This window comes from Copidosoma floridanum, unplaced genomic scaffold, assembly GCF_036245765.1.
Source record: "Copidosoma floridanum isolate Cflo_tuat_1 unplaced genomic scaffold, Cflo_Japanese_pri ptg000034l, whole genome shotgun sequence".
Taxonomy (NCBI): domain Eukaryota; kingdom Metazoa; phylum Arthropoda; class Insecta; order Hymenoptera; family Encyrtidae; genus Copidosoma; species Copidosoma floridanum.
Window position 1 is genome coordinate 2099358 of NW_028321911.1, and position 21079 is coordinate 2120436.

Consider the following 21079-nt stretch of genomic DNA (forward strand, 5'->3'; position numbering starts at 1 on the left):
TAGTTTGAGCAACGTTTCGTTGGTCTTAACGCCAACCTCATCAGGCTCAGTCTATATCGTTAAGACTAGGGTCTGTAATGATCGTGTTATAATATAAGGGATAATAATTATCAAACACCCCTTACAGCTGGGTTTTAATTAAATAAAATAGATGATTTTGCAAAATCACTAAAATATGTTGACATTCCAGAACATTACATTTTTGACAATAAACTTAAAATTGAGAACAAAAGGAACAATTATAATAAGAAATATTGCCACAGGTAGATTAAACATAGTATATTCAAAAGATCATGAGCGCCTTTATTTAAAACTTATTTTGAATAAATTACATGGGGTTACATCATTCGAAGACGTTAAAAAACATAACGGAAGAACATATAAAAATTTCAGAGATATTGCAAATGCAATGAGTTTAATTGAACATGATTCTGAGATTGATAATATTTTTAAAGAAGCAATAACAATTATGTTTTTATACTAGTTAAGACAATTTTACGCTTGGTTTTTGATGTCAGAAAACATTCAAGGATATAAAATATGGAATGAATATAGAAAATATTTTACGGGAGACTTCCATCATGATAATGATAATTGTGCTCTTCTACATATTAATCAAATTTTAGTATCGGAAGGTAAATCATGTGAGTCTTTTAGTTAACCGACACCAACCATTAGCAACTACATAAATAATTGCAATATTGAGGAAATATCTTTCAGTAAAAAAATATTTGATATAATGTACATGGATTTAAATCAAGATAAAAAAAAATATTTTAATACTATTTATGAACAAGATGAAAAAGTAATGGCTTGGACAGGAATTGAATCTGTATTACTACCAAAAAGTATGACCAGTCATAGAACTTTTCGATAATATTGAGAGTGTATTTTTAGAATTTGAAACTGAAAAAAAAGATAAAGGGAAGTTAATTAAATTGTATAGGACGAGGCTTCTATGATTCCGAAAACAGCTCTAGAAGTTGTTGATAGTACATTAAGTGACTTGTGTAATACAAAAACTTTCTTTGGTAATAAATGAAAAATATTATAAGGAGATTTTCGACAAATCCTTCTAGTTAGAAAAAACGGTAATAGAACTTTGATAATAGAAGAAACTATTGAATCATCATTTTTATGGAACTGCTTCAAAATTTTAAGAATACAAAAAATAGTCGTTCTAGTGACGAAAAATTTTCAAAATTATTATTAGGAATTGGAGAAGAGGACATAGAAATTTTTAACATTCCTAAATCCTGAATAACAGATGATGTCTGTACCAAAATATTTAGTAACTACAGCAACTGTTTTGGTAATAACGTAATACTAACTTCACATAATGAATATGCTTTTTTTTTAACAATAAGATTTTAAGTAAATTAAAAGGAAAAACTAAAACTTATTACAGCATCGATACTGCAACCTACGAAGGTGTTGATAAATCAGATGATAATATTTATATAAATTTTCCCATAGAAATGTTAAACAATATTCGTGAAGGCTTGCCACCTCATTAATTTAAATTAAAAATAGGTACAATAGTTATGTTAATTCGAAATTTGAGTATATTAGACGGATTACGTAACAGTACACGATTGCGAATTACTAAATTATTGAAGTATAACCTAGAAGGCGAAATAGTTACGGGGGAAAAATTGGTAATAAAGTTTATATTCCAAGAATTCTATTAAATACTAGAAATACTTTATCATTCCCTTTTATTTTATATAGAAAACAATTTCCATTAGTTGTAGCATTTGCTATGACTATAAACAAGTCTCAAGGTCAAAGTTTTGATAATGTGAGATTATATTTAAAACAACCTTCATTTTCTCATGGTCAATTGTACGTGGCTTTATCGAGATGTGAAAATAAAAATGGAATTTTCGTTCAACTTTACAGAGAAAACATTTTAGATATTGAAAATAATGTATCTCATAATAGCAACATGATTTAAATATTCTTGTATGTATGGATAAAATTTATGACTTAACAATACATCCCATAAATGTATATAGTGTATTCAATTTCTACTGTACCAATTTCAACTAATTTCAAATAGAATAGAGTGGACCTAAGTTTTCGTGGTTTGATAGGGCTTCATAAGTTGACTCGTAAAGGCTAATCTTCCACGGTTTGTATAAATGACAAACTAAGTGTAATTTAAATTTGTGTATGTATTGGTATTATTAACTTGTATACAAAATAATATAATACACACACGTAAAAATTTTACGCGTAGTTTATCAAAAATGATAACAAAGAAAAGTTTAGCGCACAAAGAACTTTATATTTACAAATAAATTGAAATACAATTGATACAAATTGGTTTTTAGTCATTCTTAGTTGGATAAATAGAATAGTTATTAATTATTCGTATGTATAAAGTCAATCTATTTGCCTTCTTGGTGGTGTGGAAAAATAGGTGAAAAAAATATTTATTGTAAGATAAAAAACATGTTGTAATTACTCAGCATTTTTCACAAATGAACATTTTTACTCTACAAAATTATGTATGACATATTACTTTTATGATATATTAAATTCTATTTTTATTGAAAAACTTCGAATAAAATATAAATGAATACATAATCTCTTATTAGACGGTATGATCCCTGTCAAGTTCCCCAAAAGTGATGTGGGGGGCGGTGCACACGTATATACAATTCAATAATAAATACATTTGAAGTATGGCAACTCAAGAGGAAGAGATGCTGTTAGCAAACTATAAAAATTAACTACTGATGTACACACCCACAAAATTATTTGTGGTCGGTTTGGAGTTCAGTGTCACGTTGCGAAGCTTATGGTAAGCCTCAGATATATGTTGTCCGTTCTGTCTTCATATTTTTGATGCATGCAAAAGTACTTTGTTTCAACTTTATTTAACCAGTATTTTTTGTAATAAGAAACAGAGAATCAAAGTAGTTGCCGAATTCTGTGGATACATATTCAACAACTTTATCAAAAGTTTTTCTTATTATTGTTTTCGGGAGAAGTGCCAAAGCTGATAAGTACCAGATAACAACAAATACTTCAGGATTTGTCCACGGTGTTATTCGTGGACGTGTTACATTCAGTTTTTACAATTTTTTTGTTATAGCCTGAAATACATGTCATAAGTTACAAAATTGAAATTCGGTTTAAGGGTGTGTACGTATATTCATTTTTTTATAAATTCCTTTACTCAGTGTTGCTAAAATTTCACTAAATATACTAGGGCAGTAGTAGTTCAAGTATTCTGCTGCTACTAGTGGACATAATAAATATTTTTACTCAACTTGAAAGAACAAATTAAGCTCACGAGCTGATGACCCAATAACCCATGAATGACACTAAAATAAAACGGTTAAGACCAGACTCTAAACCAGTCCGGTCATAACAGTTGTATATAATACGTCGTTGTATAGACAGCAGTATAAGACACTTGACTGGCCACTTTATTGTACCTGTAAATAAAAATAAGATTATCAACTAAGATTTGAAATAGTTCTGAATACCAATTTTTAACTGTCACGCTAAACATTTTTAATAAATTATTTTATTACTGTTATAAAATTTTCTTACTTTAATAAAGATGTTGTGTAGACTTGCTTTGGTTCAACCGAGTACACCGGTCTCCGCAATCAGTTTATCAGCTGAATATTTATGATTACTCGTACGTGTAAATTTCTTGTTTTTCAATATTCCACGGCCTTTGCATTTCTTCACAACGCATTTGAAATACCTGTAAATTAAGAAAATTATTAGTATGGGCTGCCGGTAGCTAGTACTGTCAGTATATACGATTGACCCCCCTCTCTAGTTTTAGAAATCTGGTTAAAATTATTATTAAATCTGGGTTCATTAATATTCAATTAATCTTCTACAGTTTACTCTCAGTGAACAAGTCGATATAAAATGAATGTATTAATGAAAAAAAGTCAATAATAGAGTGTAAGTCCTCCTTAAATTAAAAAATTTTAAACTCCCTAATTGCCTTTTTTTATTAATAAATTAATCTTATATCAATTAGTTCGTGTACGCTCCTTTTGGCACCTCAATTTCCCGTGAAATTTTACGGTGAGAATATTTCGAGTATTTAAAGCAAACGCATAAACGACATTCCATCCTTTAAAAAAGATTACGAAAAATTTATCTTGAGTTGTAGAATAATATTAGTTAGTGCTTTTTTACGCCATATATAATCATTTTTTCTATTCCCCCCCCCCATCTTAACAATCCACACCACATATTTATGTATTGTGGCATGCAAGAAATTGCTATAAGTGTGACGTCACATAAAATTCAAGGAATAGCGCGCGCAACCTTATTACGATCGTCACGTTCACTTTTTTCCGTAGTTTTCACACTACAACACTTTTTTGCTATTATCTGTTTTTGCGAGTACAACGTATTAGTATACACCACTATCAGCAAACGATTCAAACTAATACTAACACTGAAAAACCAGCAATCATTAAGTAATGTTTATTTTACTGTATGTTTTCTTTTCACCTCCCTTAAGTATCGCAGCAATATTTGATGATTGCCCCCTATGCAACAAGATACCTTATTTTCTTACACACCAATCAAGCAAAACTAAAATATGTTTACTACTATTTACACTGTATTTTAAGACTTGGAACCATTGTAGTATAGGCAAATTCTTCAAAAATCCGCGGTCTTTTTCCTGCCCTAGGTCCTATGCTTAGCCTCTCTCCTATTAACTCTATTAACTGTCGGATCAAAGCCTAATTTATGTGCACATGCAGACCCGTTATTATCGTACCCATAAAAAAGCAAAAACAATTATTTCAATTCAGTCTCGCATATATCGTTTGCTGATCATTTGACCACTGTTTGGACACACAGATATCCATACATATAAGCACACATCAAAAAATAATCAAACGAACAATATATGTGAATCTAATGTACTTATACCGATAACCCATTTTATGCACACAATCATAATTTTTATCTTGAAGACCGGCTCGCACGCAGGGCTGGCATATACGGAGAATTGGTGGGGGTAATTTTTAAAGTCAGCACGTGTGTTGGCGAGCATCGGCACGACTCACTCACGCGCTAGCAACGCCGGGGGTTGTATTGCTAATTTGCTAGCCATTGTTTGGCTAACGAGTGAAAAACAACACGTGGTTAATAGTTTTTTATAAAATGGAAACGACAAAGAAGATTCTCGTTGTAGAGCCACAAGTAGGCCAAATTTTTATGAGTTACTTTGAAATTGAAAACTTTGTCAAAGCCTACTCAAAGTGGTACGACGGTAACAATCTGGAATGTTTGGCAAAATTTCAAACAGTTCTAGACAAAGCAAACGCCTGTATTGGTTACTATTATTTAAATTTCAAGTGTGCACGATCAGGTGAATTCAAACCACTGGATGGTGTGAAGCGGCACCCCAAGGAGAGCCACCGCTGTAATTGTAAGTTTGTTCTGAAGCTAAAACGAAGCAGCTATGTGAAGTCAATGAAGATTACTGAATCATCATTCATAACACGTAATGAGCAGTGTGTAAGTACATCTTTGAAGAACGGTGGCTGTGATGAAAAGAATAGGCCTTACGTAACCAAAAAATATTATCTCCGGCCGTTAAAGAACCAGTTTGCAGCCGTCCAAAGGAACTGACATCGGAAAGTGCTGCACGTAAGTTGTAATCATAGTAATGTAGCAAGAAGTAGCTTGCATGCTGTACTTTGACCTTATCAGTTTAAAGTAAACTAACGTCAAAAAGTATTATGCCACTGTTCCTCATTAGTGCGCAAAAACTTAGTCTATGCTGTTTTATTTTTCCACGAAAATAATTCGTTTGAGTCATCCATTACTAGAGAAGACGAAGAGGACCATGTGCGAAGGACAGAGAGGACTCTGTTTAAAATAATGAGTATCTTATCCAATTGCTTAGAATCGTTGTTGAGTTATGTGGTAAAAAATTCCGTTTATGTGTGCTTGTTGTGTGTGTATGGATGTATATAATCAGACATATTTTAGACATCCTAGGACCGATTGCGCGTATGATAACTCATTATATGTCCATATTTTTTTTTTAATTCTGCTAATACGTGGCCTATTAATTTTTTTCTTTAATAGTTATCACTAAGCTTTCATTAGTATAACAGAGAATTTTTTTTGTTTTATTTTTTTCTTTATCAACGTATTGATTTTGAAAAATTGATTGTTTCGAAAAATTAGTTGTTTTAGAAATTATTCATTAATTTTTATTTTATTTCGGTTTTGTAATATTTTATGTTTGAAAATATAAAAGTAAAATTAATTCCGTACAAAAAAATGTTGTTTCAGTTAAAATAAAAAGAAAATTGTTGATGGTACAATTGGGTGTATGTTATATCTTTGACATTTTTACTCTTTTTAGTTATTTAATTTTCTTAATCCTCCTTAGACCTCTTGTTCTTTATTCGTCACAGTTCTTATACTACCAATCTTTTCAATATTTCACAAAGTCCTTACAGTCCTTTTCTTAGATCTCACAGTGTTCATAATCCATTTATTTGTTATACTTACTCATCTTATGAGTCCTCTCAGTTTTCTCCATTGCTTGTAAGACTGAACAACCCTCAAACTACAGTGATTAACCCCTGCAACCGTGTCCAAGCAATGATGAAAAAAAATCAGTTTACACACACACACACGCGCGTGCAACTAACTGATCTGAAATTATTGTTTATTTTCTTCGATACATTTTGAAGCTGGATGAAAGTGCGTTTGCAAAACGTTAGATCGAAAAATCAGTATGTTACAAAAAACAATTTTAACTCTTGCAACTTAATACGTTCAAAGTTTTGATTGCCTCTTCAAAAAGAAAAATTCGTCAAAATATAGCGAAATCCGCAATAGCTCTGATTGGTTCTCTATTGCGAACGGTCTATTGCGGAGCTCTATTGCGCTCCATGTGACGGCAGCCTAAGGCCGCGGTTACATAGCTGCGGAAGTTGCCAACGGAACGTTACTGCGTCAGAAAAAAAGTTCCCCCACCATCGGTTTAGCAAGTGACGCTTCCGTTTCCGTTAGACAAAAAGTGCATCGTGCACATGGATGCGGAACTCGACGTAACGTATCGACGGAAGTCAACGATATATTAATTTAACATAATAATTACCATGTTTTTTTGATACTTTCACGTGTGATTGAACTTATAGCAGTGTCGGCTGTCAGTAAATGCCAAAAAATGACAGTCATCCGATACAAATTCTTATTAAATACACATCAAACTATTCCTGCTTGAACTCTTCATGACTATTGGCTGCTACTCTGACGCAACGTACTGTTACGCGTCCATGTGCACGATGCACTTTTTATCTAACGGAAAAGAAAGCGTCACTTGCCAAACCAATGGTGGTGGAACCTTTTTTTCTGATGCAGTAACGTTCCGTTGGCTACTTCCGCAGCCACATAACCACGGCCTAAGGCATACGATGAGTGAGAGCCGTTGGCCTGTCACAGCTCCCCCATCCTCTAGTCAGCGACGTTCTCTCTGCTTTCCACAGTTGTAGCGCACACACATATACACTAGCTCATACCTCTGCGCAACATATCGGCACGCTTAACTTAACACGTCGCTTTGTCTGTGAACTCGAGTTAGTTAGCGGCAAGCGCTCAAAATGTTAACATTAGATGTGTTATAGATATCTGAATTGTAAAAAATGTTATTATAAGTTTTGAATACGAAAACCCGACATAATTGTTGATTCAGGTAATCAACAATTGAAAGTTATTTTCGTTCAAATATTGTATATTGTTAGTTACAATTATTGTTATTACTAAAATTACAGTTATTTTGCATCAACGTGTGTCTGATTTTGAGTTATTTAGCCGACTTCCTAATCACCCGAAGTTTAAGCCTAAAAATAAGACTTGAAACTTGCATATGTATTTATAAGTGTAAATACTATTTCAACGATTGTAATCAAGTCTACCTTACACATAAGTGTTTTAATTAACGTGTTCGTCTATAGCTTCTAGTGCATGATCATAAGTAGAATCTAATAACCCAAAAAGCCATAAATACCTTGGAAGGTGCATTACATTTTGAACTATCTTAGTGCTGGATACCAGAGCTGGTCTGGCTGAATACTTACGCCCTTCTCGGTTTATTTTGCCGCGTATTTGTGAGAGATAACGATGTCTCTTGATACCGTCCTTTTCTAGACGGTGTTGTCGTGGTTTTTGAAGTTACGAGAATCTTTTTCATAACGAACAAGTACCATATTTTTGAAATTATACTTCTATAGGCACGTTCTACCTTACGAAGTAAATCAATGATTTCAGATCAGTGACCTTAAGAAAAAGTGTAACGGAAGTGGATTTTGCTTGATCCTCCCCCTTCTCCCTGCCCCTCTTGACGTACTTCCGGTCGCCCTACACCACCCAACATCATCTTCGCACCACACTACACAACATTATCCCACCGCACCACACCACATATTTTAAATTTTACTATTTTTTTCTTTTCACCAATTTCTAAAAAAAAAAAAAAACAGTTTTTAAAGAGATTTGAACCCCCCTCCTTTTGCATACTGGACGGGCCCTTTACCCACTCTACTATAAATGGGCCCGACATTGGAAAACTGATTACTTCATTTTATCTTACAATTTGTTACTTATTCTCAACGTAAATTTTCATTTATTGTGGATTTATTCATTTGGTTTTATTTTACATTAAATAAACAAGTTATTTAATGAAATATATTTTTTTGGTACATTTTTTTTCAAAAATTGAGAACATTCATTTATTAATCATTAATTTGTTACTTTCAAAAAAGATAAATTATTGTTTATACAATTTTTTCACATTTTTTCAGAACTTTCATAAATGAAAAAAATCTTGTTCTTACTGTATAAATGCAATAATTGATTTTTATTGTGTCTTCTTCTTTCAAAATTTTTTTTTGTAATTGAGAACAAAATTCAGAGAGGTAGGAGGAGCGCAAATATATGCTGCAACGCTGGAAATTATTTTTCTCATAAGAATGAACTGACGTACACGCTTTTACGCATACTTGGCCATTTTTTTTTGTGTTAATGAAAAAAGAAAAAAAAAAATATAGATCTATTTGAAAATGAAACAGGTTTATCTAATAGTAATGTTTTATATAAACAAAAAAATGAGAGCTTTATATAGATCTTATAAGTCCAATTCAAAGTGATTTTTCCATAAGGTTACATGTTAAATTTAAAATTCTTTAAATTAAACATGTGAAAAAGGGTACAGTTGAACGATCTACTATTTTATATGGGTATATCTTATTTTCCTAGGGATTTTTTTAGAAACTATCGGAAAATTCAATGAAAGAGCACAGTCTTGTACTAACCAGCTGCCGTATTGTTTATATTATATTGTGCCATGAGATATTGTTTATAATTGTTCTGTTATTAGGTATTAAAATATTTATTGAAACCACATGCAACCAACGTAGGTTTACTCATTCCAACAATAATTGCACCACCTATAATAGTTTCGTACGAGGTATATTTATATTTATAATTATATTATTTGCCATATAATTTTATAGAAGTATAACTTCTTACTTGGGTACCCAAGCACTCACTGTTCACTGGTTAACTCTTGGATCGAACTTCGTACTTTGGACTTTTGGAATGCGTATGAATTCTTCAACTTAAAACATCTTTACATATATGCTGCATAATAAGCTTCCAGCTGGTCCACGCTTCGTTAGACGTTACGCTGCTTCAACCACTATCTCTATTTACACGGTTAAGCAAGTAGACGTGGCTATGTTTGTACAGCTTTCACCGAGAAAGAGCGTAATAGGTTTAACTCAAGCAGCATGATCCTTGCACACTCGACGTCCGTTCGATTGCTCCTTTCTGCTTTGCCATTCTGCTCGGGCGTATATAGAGAGAGGATGGTTTGAACTTGATCCATCGCTTCTTCATGTCTTCCAGCATCTTGGTATTCCTGAATTCATGGCCATTATCACTGTGAAAAGACTTGATTTGATGACCAAACTGATTTGCCACTGTTCACTTGTGTTTTCCGAATTTCTCAAATACATTTTCTTTGTGCTTGATATAGTAAACATGACAATAGCCGGTCGCGTGATCAATAAATGTAACAAAAAAGCGAATGCTGCCCAATAATGCTTTACTCATATACCCACATACGTCACTGTGTGTAAGTTCGTCGGGCTCAGTCTTAGATATTTATTTTCTATTTGTAAGTTCATTCGTTCTCGTATATTTATTTTATTTTTTACAATAATAAGATTTTCATTTAATTAAATACTTTTTTTTTCAAAACTTTGAAAAAAATTTTCAGCAGCAGTTTTTTTTTTATAAATTGGTGTATATTTGTTAAGATTTTATTAATTTGTTAATTTCAAACTGAATGAGCAGTTCTGTAATTTTTTTATGCAAAATTTTTCATTGGTTTCATTATTTTTTAAAATTGGTTATTTATTCATACGAGTTTCTATACATAAATTGATTTCGTATCAAATGCGAAATCATGTGCATAAGATAAGTGACAGCGCGACGTTGTGAATGTTATCAGCGTAGAAAGTTATTTTGAAATTATTCAAAGATTCGGTGAAAGTGAGCAATCTCGTACTGGCCAAGCTGGTAGCACGTCATGCCACACAGCTATTCGGATTCTAAAACGTTACGTCAACGGTACTGCAACTAATTTTTTCTAGCTCAATCATTACATGAAGCTTAAAACCTTACTTACTTCGAAAGATCGAAATTCACATAGAACCTTGACCAAAATTCTGTTTATACACCTATACATATATATGCAGTAGCGGGAGATATTTGTATAGGTGTAATGTACGTTTCGCACTTTCGAAGTAAGGTTTTAATCTTCATATAACGGTTGAGTTGGGGAAAAAATTAGTAACAGTATCGTTCTTTCTTTATAAATATGTTTTTGCAAGCTTTTATAGAATTACAATATTGTTGTAGGCGGAAAAAAATGAAAATAGGTCCCTATGAGACCTGTGTTAATTTTTTCGACTCAGCTATATACATCGCGAAAGTTACGTGACGTTTTGGGATCCCAATACTCTGTACTTTTTTCATCTACATAATATACTCTTTACAATTATTTGTTTAATAAATATTAAAATATTCATCAAAACTACACCCAATTACCGAATATTCTCATCCCAATGGTAATTACCCGACCGTCGATCCATCGTAGTGAGTTAATTGAGATGTCATTCCATCAAAGGCTTAATTACACTCATGTAATGTCTGTCAACTAAGTATAATTTAATACTTGGGTACCCAAGACCTATTGACTTTTGTTTATCACATTTTTTTTGTATGATTCTCTCGTTTTCTTTTAGACGCAAAAGCTTGTTTTAGTTATTTAGTTAAATTGCATATCTCCTAGCGTATCCCATTCACTAGTAATCTTGGTAATACGATTACATGATAAGCAGATCTCTTAAGCAGTGCATTCTAGAGGTGGTTCTCTCGGTAAGGAATTAATAATTACCTCAGCTGATTTTCTGGACAGCTCGTCCTAGTACTAATTTTGAGGTACTGAGTAATTATTATACCTAAACAAATATTAACAAGGATTTCTATTGTATTTTTTAAATATACACAACATCGTATCATTAATACTGCATTGATGCATGTTTATCAGGGGTCACGTACCTGAATCCGACATCTGGATAAAATTAAGTATTAAGTTTTTGGAACCTCACAGGGCGTCAATATTATGGTCAAAAGTAGTGCATTTCCTTAGCAATAAATGACTTTTCGGTATATCTTACGATAAACTAACGGTTAATAGTTTAAATCATGCGCTTTCTAATGAGCATTGAAAAGTTAAACCTTGGTGATGGATTTCAAATGATATTAAATGTAATAGCATATGCATAGCTTATGTATTTTCCTATCCATACAGCTTGCAAGTATGCCAGGTTTCGACGAGTAAAAATACAGAAGCAGATAAAGGTGTCCAAACATAGGGGTCTTAAAAAGGCTCAACACACCTATCGAAGTACTTGTGAAATGGATGAAATTGAAATCCACGGTCAATGAGTATGTTTTTTACCTCTGTGCAAAATTTCAGCATAGGTTGCTCCGAAAAATTTTTATTAAAATGCGTTACAAGTGAGCGTCTTATACATAGCCTCTTATAAAGACGGCACTTTTTCACCGGAAATTTCATCATAACTCTCTCAAATCACTTCCTGCATTAACAAAAACTAGAGACATGTAGTTTAACGATCACTCTTTCAATTAAACATAAGAAATACGTAGGTTGCTGCATAGCTTATTGAGATATTTCCTTCTGAAGTACACTAATAGACACGATTAAAAAAATGTTAGTTAGAATATCGTCTGCAAAAAACGCGCCTAGCAGAAATGTATTTAAAAATTAATTGAGAATGAATTGAATAAATATATTTCTTTACTTCGGAACAAAGTAATGCAGTTTGATAAAAAAACCATATGATTTAGAATATAAATAGTTATGCGTAATGCATAAACTTTTATTTGAAGTATTTATTAACTTATAATAGACATTTCGTTGATATTGTTTAGCGACTGATATTAACTATCCTTATGTACAATAAAAGATTATATCTACGTAAACATCAACCACCACATGGAGCAGAAGAAGCTTTTGTTCTGCTCTGCAGTGGAAGTTTATATATATATATATATATATATATATATATATATATATATATATATATATATATATATATACATATACATGACTTTAGTCATGACTATACCTATATATGTTGTTGACTATATATGGTGTGTTGAGCCTCTTTAAGGGCAGTCTGGGGATAATTAAAGCTTCCTATACGTTAACGTTAACGTAATTATAATGATTTAGCATTATAACATTATGCATTCAATAGCTAACTATTTCGTCGAAAAAATAAGAGTAGATACGCATTCTTGACACTTCAAAGAATACGTTAAACCCAAACTTAGCTAGATCAATTGAGAATTCAAGGCAAAAAATGAATAAGATCTGATCTAATATTTCACTTTTCTTCTTCATAGTTTAATAAATCATGGCAGAATCAAGTTTCATTTATTCTCTGGAAAGTCAAAATTATCTGTTTACTTTTTTTTATGAAAATAAAATCTTATGTTTAATTCCAATGAGTAGTTTTATTTGCATCAGTGACTTTTTTCTACATAATTTTTTAGAGAAAAGAAGAGTTATCACATATTTTTCAGTCTACATGAAATAAATGTAATTTGATTTCGGTGAGATTCATTGAAATGTGAAGAAAAGCGATAATCAGATCTTATTAGTTTAAGATCTGATTTTTCACATTTCACTTTCAATTCTCCAATTAATTTTTTCATGTTAAAGCATTCTTTGTTCTTTGAAGTGTCAAGAGTGTACGTTACTTTTTTTCCAATGAAATAGTTATCTGTATGAAAAAATACATAATCTATATAATCAAAGTAATCTTATCGATAATATAGGAAACTTTAACCATCTCCGAACTACCCTTAAAATCGTAATCTGTAAGCCAAACATTTGCCAGGGGAAAAGGTACATTAATTTAATGCATTAAAATACTGGAAACTCATTTAGGCATCAAATTAAAATTTACGTCAGTTTGAATTGAATTACTTACGAAAGATTCGGCTGTCAGAGGCTTAAGACGTTAAGGAGCCCATCTATAGATTATAAGTATTTTTTTGCTCAGTTAGGAATCCTAAACAGTAAATAGATTGTAGGTATATGACTCTAATTAGTAAATAGATTAGTCGATGTATCCGCATTTCCAGTTTAGAGCGATAATATAGGCGGTTATTTTTAAACCTCTTGTAAAAGTTCTCTTAGCGATAAACCTTCTTAAATTCTGTATACGCAGATAATATTATAATGAAATGAATAACATGTCTAACGTTTGACTGATCCATTTTCAGCTGACAACAGAAGTAGGCTACTGCCGAGCCTGGATCCGATTAGCTCTTAATGAGGGTCTACTTTCAAGCTACATGTTGGCCATACGTCGTGATAATTCGGCTTTGAAACCTTACTACAATCAAGTGGCTTTTATGCGTGACACCGACCTCGTGGAGATTACTCAACGCCTCGTTGAGAGCGTTGACTACATATGCTTTAATCTAGCTTCAAATTCGAGTTTGCTCAACTTATGGTCTAGCACGCCGCTCTTGATGGCTGCAATTTGGTCGCCGCCCATGAAGTCTTGTCCCGTCTTTAGTGCCATCGACATTGCGAAGACAATAAGCTGTGAGCAGCCGAACGACAACCTTGAGAACTCTGAGATTGCCAACTCAATTTTGAGTTCCTTCAACTTGACACAGAACAATTTTAGTGGTGTATCTGAGGACGAAGCACTTAAAATCATTCTGGCTAGAAGGGTGGCACCGGTGCAGCAGCCTTTACTTGCGAGAGCTTCGTTAAAGCCTCTACCCATTGGTGAAAAGGAGTGCGGAAGATTCGTAGATGGAAAGTTTACAGTTGAAGCAGAGACGGCTGAAGAGCCTCTGAACCACGACACAGCCATACATGTCAAAGCTGTAGAAAGTGCAGATAAAGCGGAAACCACAGACACTAGGACGGTTGAAAATATTTTATTTAATAAGGAAAGCTGGTCTGCGGCCATCAACGACAGCGAAACGTCACTGGTCTTGTCCACAGTGTCGCGGACCTCACAAACGATTGACGGCCCTCAGTCGCTAAGTGAAGGGCCAACCTATAATGCTTTGCTTAAAAGTTACCAAACTGCCGAATACAGGTCCCCTAATTTCAAAGAGCTCTTGGAGAATTACCCGCTGTGTGAGCCAGTTGTGGCGGTGATGGCTGACCCAATGATGACTGAGCCATACGAGCGCCAGAATTTCGATGAGCAGTTAGGCCAATTAGCGCGTGAAAAGGGACTCGATCTTCAAAATTACAACTGCTTTGATTGCGGGCAACAGATTGGATTGACTTTTGCTAAGGCAAACGTGTGTAATTTTTCTGGCGATTACTTCTGCTGCAATTGTATGGCCGATCAAGAACACCTCGTGCCTGCTCGTGTTATTCACAACTGGGATCTGAAACGTTACCAGGTCAGTTTGAAAGCATCCCAGTACCTTGATAAATGCTCTACACTACTTGACTTCAAGATCTTGAATCCAAGAATCTACTCTGCAGTGGACTTGATGGCCCAGTTACAGACGCTCAGAGTACAACTGAATCTACTAAGGGCTTATTTATTCACGTGCAGGGAGCCCACAATCGAATCCTTTCATAAGATGATTGCGCCTAGGAACTACCTTTATGAACACGTTCACCAGTATACGGTTTTTGATCTTTTAGACATACCAAGTGGCACGTTGGCCCAACAATTGCAAAAGGTTGTAGAGTTTGCCAGAAATCACATCATTGGTTGTTGGCTATGCAGCCAAAAAGGCTTTATCTGTGAAATATGCAACAATCCAAAAGTTATTTATCCGTTTGATACGCAATCAACTTACCGAGTAAGTAATGTGTCCATAAGTTTTATAAGTGTTTTATTTTTCAAATGCAACAATGAAAACTGCATCTATTAAGCAACATAGCCATGTAATATTTCAACAAAATTAAATCTACCATAATTTTTTGGGAAATTCTTGCTGATTCGTTGCGCAAAATTCGATTTTTTTGCTGTTGCTGTTTTCGAAAAACAATGGATCATAATATTGGGTTAGCGTAGCCAATGACAATATTTTAGAAACTAATGGTGTTTTCGACAATCTTTTAAAACCATATTTTGTTGCTAATTTTTTGCTTTAAGAAAATACTTTTACTTTTATCACCTCAGCCAGCTTACGCAGGATGCATAAATAAAAAATTTCAGTGTAGCTAAGAAAATTTGTAGAGTGCTCTTTAAAGTTTGGTAACTCATATCGTGTTTGTTGCTAATTTGTTGCTTCAAAATATCATCAAGAATAATTTTTTGCTACACGTAGGAAAAGAGTGTACAATTATGTAACACTAATTTTTTTACTCGACACCGGAAAAAGATAGGGTCTATGAAGCTAGTGTAACTAAGTCAGAAGGCCGTAATAAAACTCATACAAAATTTGGTTGCGGACTATATTTTTGAAGCAATGTCTCTTACGCTAGGCCTGAGTGGGTGGACCAAACACGAAAAAATTGACGTTATGAAAAATCGTAAGATCTTCTACTCCATGCGTTTTCTAAGCGAAAGAGACAGAGAGATGAGCTGTCGATTGTACGCGTCTGCGCGAGTACGTGTGTACATATGTATAACGACTTGTACTACAGTGTATACGTGTGCACATTAATCTACATATATATGTAAATATATGTATTTGTATGTACGTGCGTATATATTTACATACACAAATGTACATCTATATGTATGTATGATAGTAATTGTAAGAATCATCACTGTGGATATATGATCTTACTTTTCGTTTATTTAATATTCCCCCTTTACATATGTGCGCTGGTCGACAGTTACACACGAACTCTGCTGTTCGCTCACTTTAAATACTCTTGACTTGTGACTCGTACTCTTCACACTTTTACGCCATACAGTCTCACAGAGCTACATGTACACACTTTTCCGCGCTCGCTCATATGTGTGCGTAAGCATCGACTTCTACCTAATACCTTTCCCGACAGATTTGTGCGAATTATTCTTGGTGTGTGGGATTCTTTGTCATTTGTAGAATCGTCTTCATTTTTTTGCGGCGTATCTTTTCTTAATTTTTTTTCGCCGTCCTCTGGCTCGTCTAACTAATGACTTGGTGTCTTTTCTTGACTCTGTAGAGACATTACTGCCAGAAAACAAGGTTAACCCCGAAAACATTAAAGTGTTACGATTATTCCTTATGACTTGTGGTTCTTGGTGTGTAATGGCTACCTCTTCCTCCAGAACGAAAAATTCCGGAATTTTTTCTTTCTCCGGTATACTCCCTAGGGTGGTCGTTGAAAATTAAATTTTTTCAGGCGCCCAAAAGAAACTTTCCTTTAGACGAAAAACTACGGGGAAAATTTTCTTTTTTGAAGTAAAAAAAAAAATAAAAAAAAACACGTGCCGCCGGCCAATTGAAGTTTATTTTTCGATAAAATTGCAGTTTTTTTCAACATATTCTAAAGATTCAAATTTTAATCAAAAATGATGAAAACGTGCTTGTAGGATATTAAATTCTCTACATTTTAGTGTCTTTCGATTTTTAATTAAGTTAATATAATAAATTTTATATTTTATAATTTAGGAAAAATAAATTTTTTAGTCTTCGAAATGATGATTGAAAAGCGGTTATAAATTTATTAATGAGATTGCTCGGATTAATATTAACTTCGTTAAAAATCAAAAGACACTATTATGTAGAGAATTTAATATCCTACAAGCACGTTTTCATCATTTTTGATTAAAATTTGAATCTTCAGAATATATTGAAAAAAGCTGCAATTTTATCGAAAAATAAACTTCAATTGGCCGGTGGCACGTGTTATTTATTTACTTATTTTTTTCAAAAAAGAAAATTTTCCCCGTAGTTTTTCGTCAAAAGGAAATTTTTTTTTGGGTGCCTAAAAAAAATTTAATTTTCAACGACCACCCTAATACTCCCTATACGTAGAAATTGATTTATATGTCGCGAACATACTTTCCCGTCATGTAATTTAATTTCATAATGTAACTTTTCCGTTCAAAAATAATAATTTTACGAAGTATAAATTTTTATTTCTTGCCATACTTTGTTGCTGTTGCACTTTCTCCGATTTGAAATCTCTATACTTCTTATTTTTATTAAATATTTTGTTTTGTTTCACCTGTCGGTGGAAGTCCTGTTTTCGCATGAGGCATCGGAAGGTTTTGAGCTAATATTTTTGGTAAATTTTAATTGAACTTTTTGCTTACCTTCTAGTTTACTTAATGATAATTTCATCGTTTAAACATATTTTTCGCTCCCATCAAAAAAGCGATGTAAAGAAATGCCACCTCTTGGTGATCTAATCACGCAAACTCATTTTTAGTACATAATAATTAATATGAAGGTTCCAATATTAAACTATCATTTCTTATGAATCTACGGTGATAATTTACAAATCCAACAAAAGCTTGAAATTTATCAATGTTTGTGGGTCTTTTTATACTCTCTATTGTTCCTAATTTACTTATATCTGTAAGCAATCCGTCTTTATTTATTACATAACTACAGTAACTTATTCTGGAAGCAAAAAATTAGCATTTTTCTCGGTTAATCTCAATATTTTACTTATTGAGTACTTGAAAAACTTCTTCTCACATTAACTTAAGTTTCGTAAAATTCTTTGCTGCAATTTGAACATCATCTAGAAAAACTTAAATTTCTGCTACATCTCGTATACTTTCTTTTTTTTTCTTGCCAAATCGCTGGTGCAGAGACGACACCGTGCATTAATCTATTACATTTAAATAGACCGTTGTGCATGTTTATCGTTAACATTTTTGCGCTTTCTTCATAAATTTGCAATTCTAAATAAGCTAATCTAAAATCCAACTTAGTAAACATATTACAGCACGACATATCCGAGAGTAGTTCCTCCATAGTGGGTAATGGATATTTATTTACTTTTAACTGCACATTTTAATGCAACGCTGTAATCACTACATAATCTAACTCGATTGTTGTTCTTTAGCACAGGCACTATTGGAATTGCAAAGTCTAAAGTATCGACTTTTTCTGGTACCTCTTCTTTCACTAGTTAATCTATTCCCTTGTCTACCAAAGCTATTAACTTGGAAGGTAAAGTTCTGGGCTTAAAAAAAAGGTTTGACGTTTTCCCTTAACGTTAACGACGCTTGAAGATCGCGTATTGCACTTAAATTTTTGCTTGTAACATTTTGATATTAACATAATAGTTCTTGAGTTGTTGTCGTTTTTCGTGCGTCTGAAATTTTTACTCGTTAAATGGAACCAACTAATATACCAGTACCTTTGTCATTTCACATTTTTGTAATCCATTCGCAACCTAATAATAGTACTTGCTCAATATCTATAAAATATAGTGTAACATCGGTGTATCCACATTAATTTTTTTTCCCTTGCTTCAAAACTTTCCGTGCTGATTTTAGAACGCTCAACGCAGGGGCCAATGTGCATCTAAAAAGAGGTGAATCACCTACAAGATTGCTTGTAGCCAAGGTACTACACCCATGCATGACTCGCATACATGCACGCTGGCCCATGTTAACCGGAAAAGAAATCAAATGAAATACTTTTCAAAGTGTAAAATAATAAAATAACTTTAAAGAACTAACAGATGCAAAAGGTTAACTGGGAACAGCTGCGCTGAGGTTTAATATTAGATATTAGTATATATAGATTGAGTTTACAAGATGCGATGTTAAAAACTAGGATAACTTAGAGTTAAAACCCATAGACCAAGCGAGAATATTAGCAAATGCTAGAATTATTACACATGGCTAATACAACCTGTACACGCTACACCACTAGCCAGCAAAAATATTACATAAACCTACGAAATCAATCTTATTGACTTTTAAAGAATTATCCAATTTTTACCATTCATGTTCGCAGGCTCATGGTTTACTGTACAACCCTTTTGTATCGCGTTAACAATTTGATAAACATACTGCAATAGCCTAAATTGTAATCTTGTTAAAAACTGTCACTGTTTCAAATGTAAAGGAAAACGGGAAAGTCATGGCACTTCCCCCTTTTCCTGACACAGAGATGTCGAGAGAGAGTCTGCACTCTTGCCCCCAACACAGGTAACGGAATTTCCGATTCCCCAGGGCACCCTGAGCCGATTTCCATTTCTACGACAAGCAGAGAAAGCCATAATTGATTAAATGCTACTAACATTTTGAAATACATTTACAACTAACAATAACAATGAATGGAAGTAAGTTAATAATATAATAGTTCGCGACGAGCACCCCACTACTGTTTCTATAGATATACGTGTTTTAACCACAGAAACCGCTGTTGTTAATTAATCAATAGTAGTAAGATCAATGCTCACGTGTACAGGTGTAACTAGCGGAAAATCTAGCAATTGTTATAGTTATTAATATCTTAAATTAATTACTACTAAAACTATTATTAATACCACGAGGTGCTGAGCATCTATTCAATCAAACCTAAATGTTAAGTGACTTTCACCGCTCTTTTTGCATTGGGCTCGATTGAATGGGTGAATAATGTTTACTATTCGTTAATAATGATAATACCACATCTTAACGTTAATATTAAGTTATGATAAAATTTTGTAACTTTTTGATGTAAAAGAGAAAGGAAGGGCATGTGTAAGTGAATCACCTTCCCTTCTCTTGACACATAGAGGAGAACAAGCCGGATGTGGGATGTGCCAATTTCTGAGTTGCTAAACTAGAGCAGTTCTAGCCAATTAGATTTTCGGCTATTGTCTTTTCTTCAAAATTTTCCCCCGGCAAGTTTTCCTGCGTTTTTCGAGCCAGTGCGTGGTCGAGGTCCGCTACTCCTTATAAAAAGGGCCTGAAGGCACAGAAAAATTACAGTTTTAATTTCACCCTCGAACGGTTGACTAGGTACCTAGAGTCCGCCTTTGCTATCTCACGGTCCTCCACGAGTGCGGTTTTAAATCTTCGATCTTGGACACCTCGCGCTGGTTCACTCCGCTGTTCGTTATATATCAGCAAATAAAAGTAAGTCGAATTCAAATACAAAGTGACAAGTTCTTTTTCATTTTTCTCTCGGTTTTAAACGTGGACGTGTTTTTTTTAGAGTTTGAAATTCGGTATCGGTAAATACCACGTTACGAAATTAAATAGACAAATTAGTCCTCACGTAAAGTCTAGGGCAATCACATTAACTCCGGATGGTACTGGTGGATCCTAGACCGGTCGCGAACTTAAACCATTTTACCCCCTTGCGTAACCTCTAGAGTGTAACTACCTTTGCTCGTTACGGTACTGGTAACCTCTAGATCGCGAACGGGATACTGTTCGACTCATTGCACCAGGTATTCTAGACCGGGAGCCCGCGACAAAAATTTTTGTCAAATCTTATTCACCAAAATACGTTATACATTGTATAAAGTACGTTATTCTGATGTCGAAAACCCATTTTTTACACTTAAACTATGGGA

The 21079-nt window shown here is 33.5% G+C and overlaps 1 protein-coding gene across 3 annotated transcripts in view; it reads left to right on the forward strand.

Moving 5' to 3' along the window:
* The window catches only part of Plekhm1 (Pleckstrin homology and RUN domain containing M1), a 205133-nt gene that overhangs the window by 81306 nt on the left and 102748 nt on the right, over positions 1-21079 (forward strand). For all 3 annotated transcript variants that reach the window (XM_089597588.1, XM_014353268.2, XM_014353269.2), the window contains one exon: positions 13906-15468. In XM_089597588.1, coding sequence (XP_089453714.1) covers positions 13906-15468 — 1563 coding nt within the window. The remainder of the gene's footprint in view (positions 1-13905; positions 15469-21079) is intronic.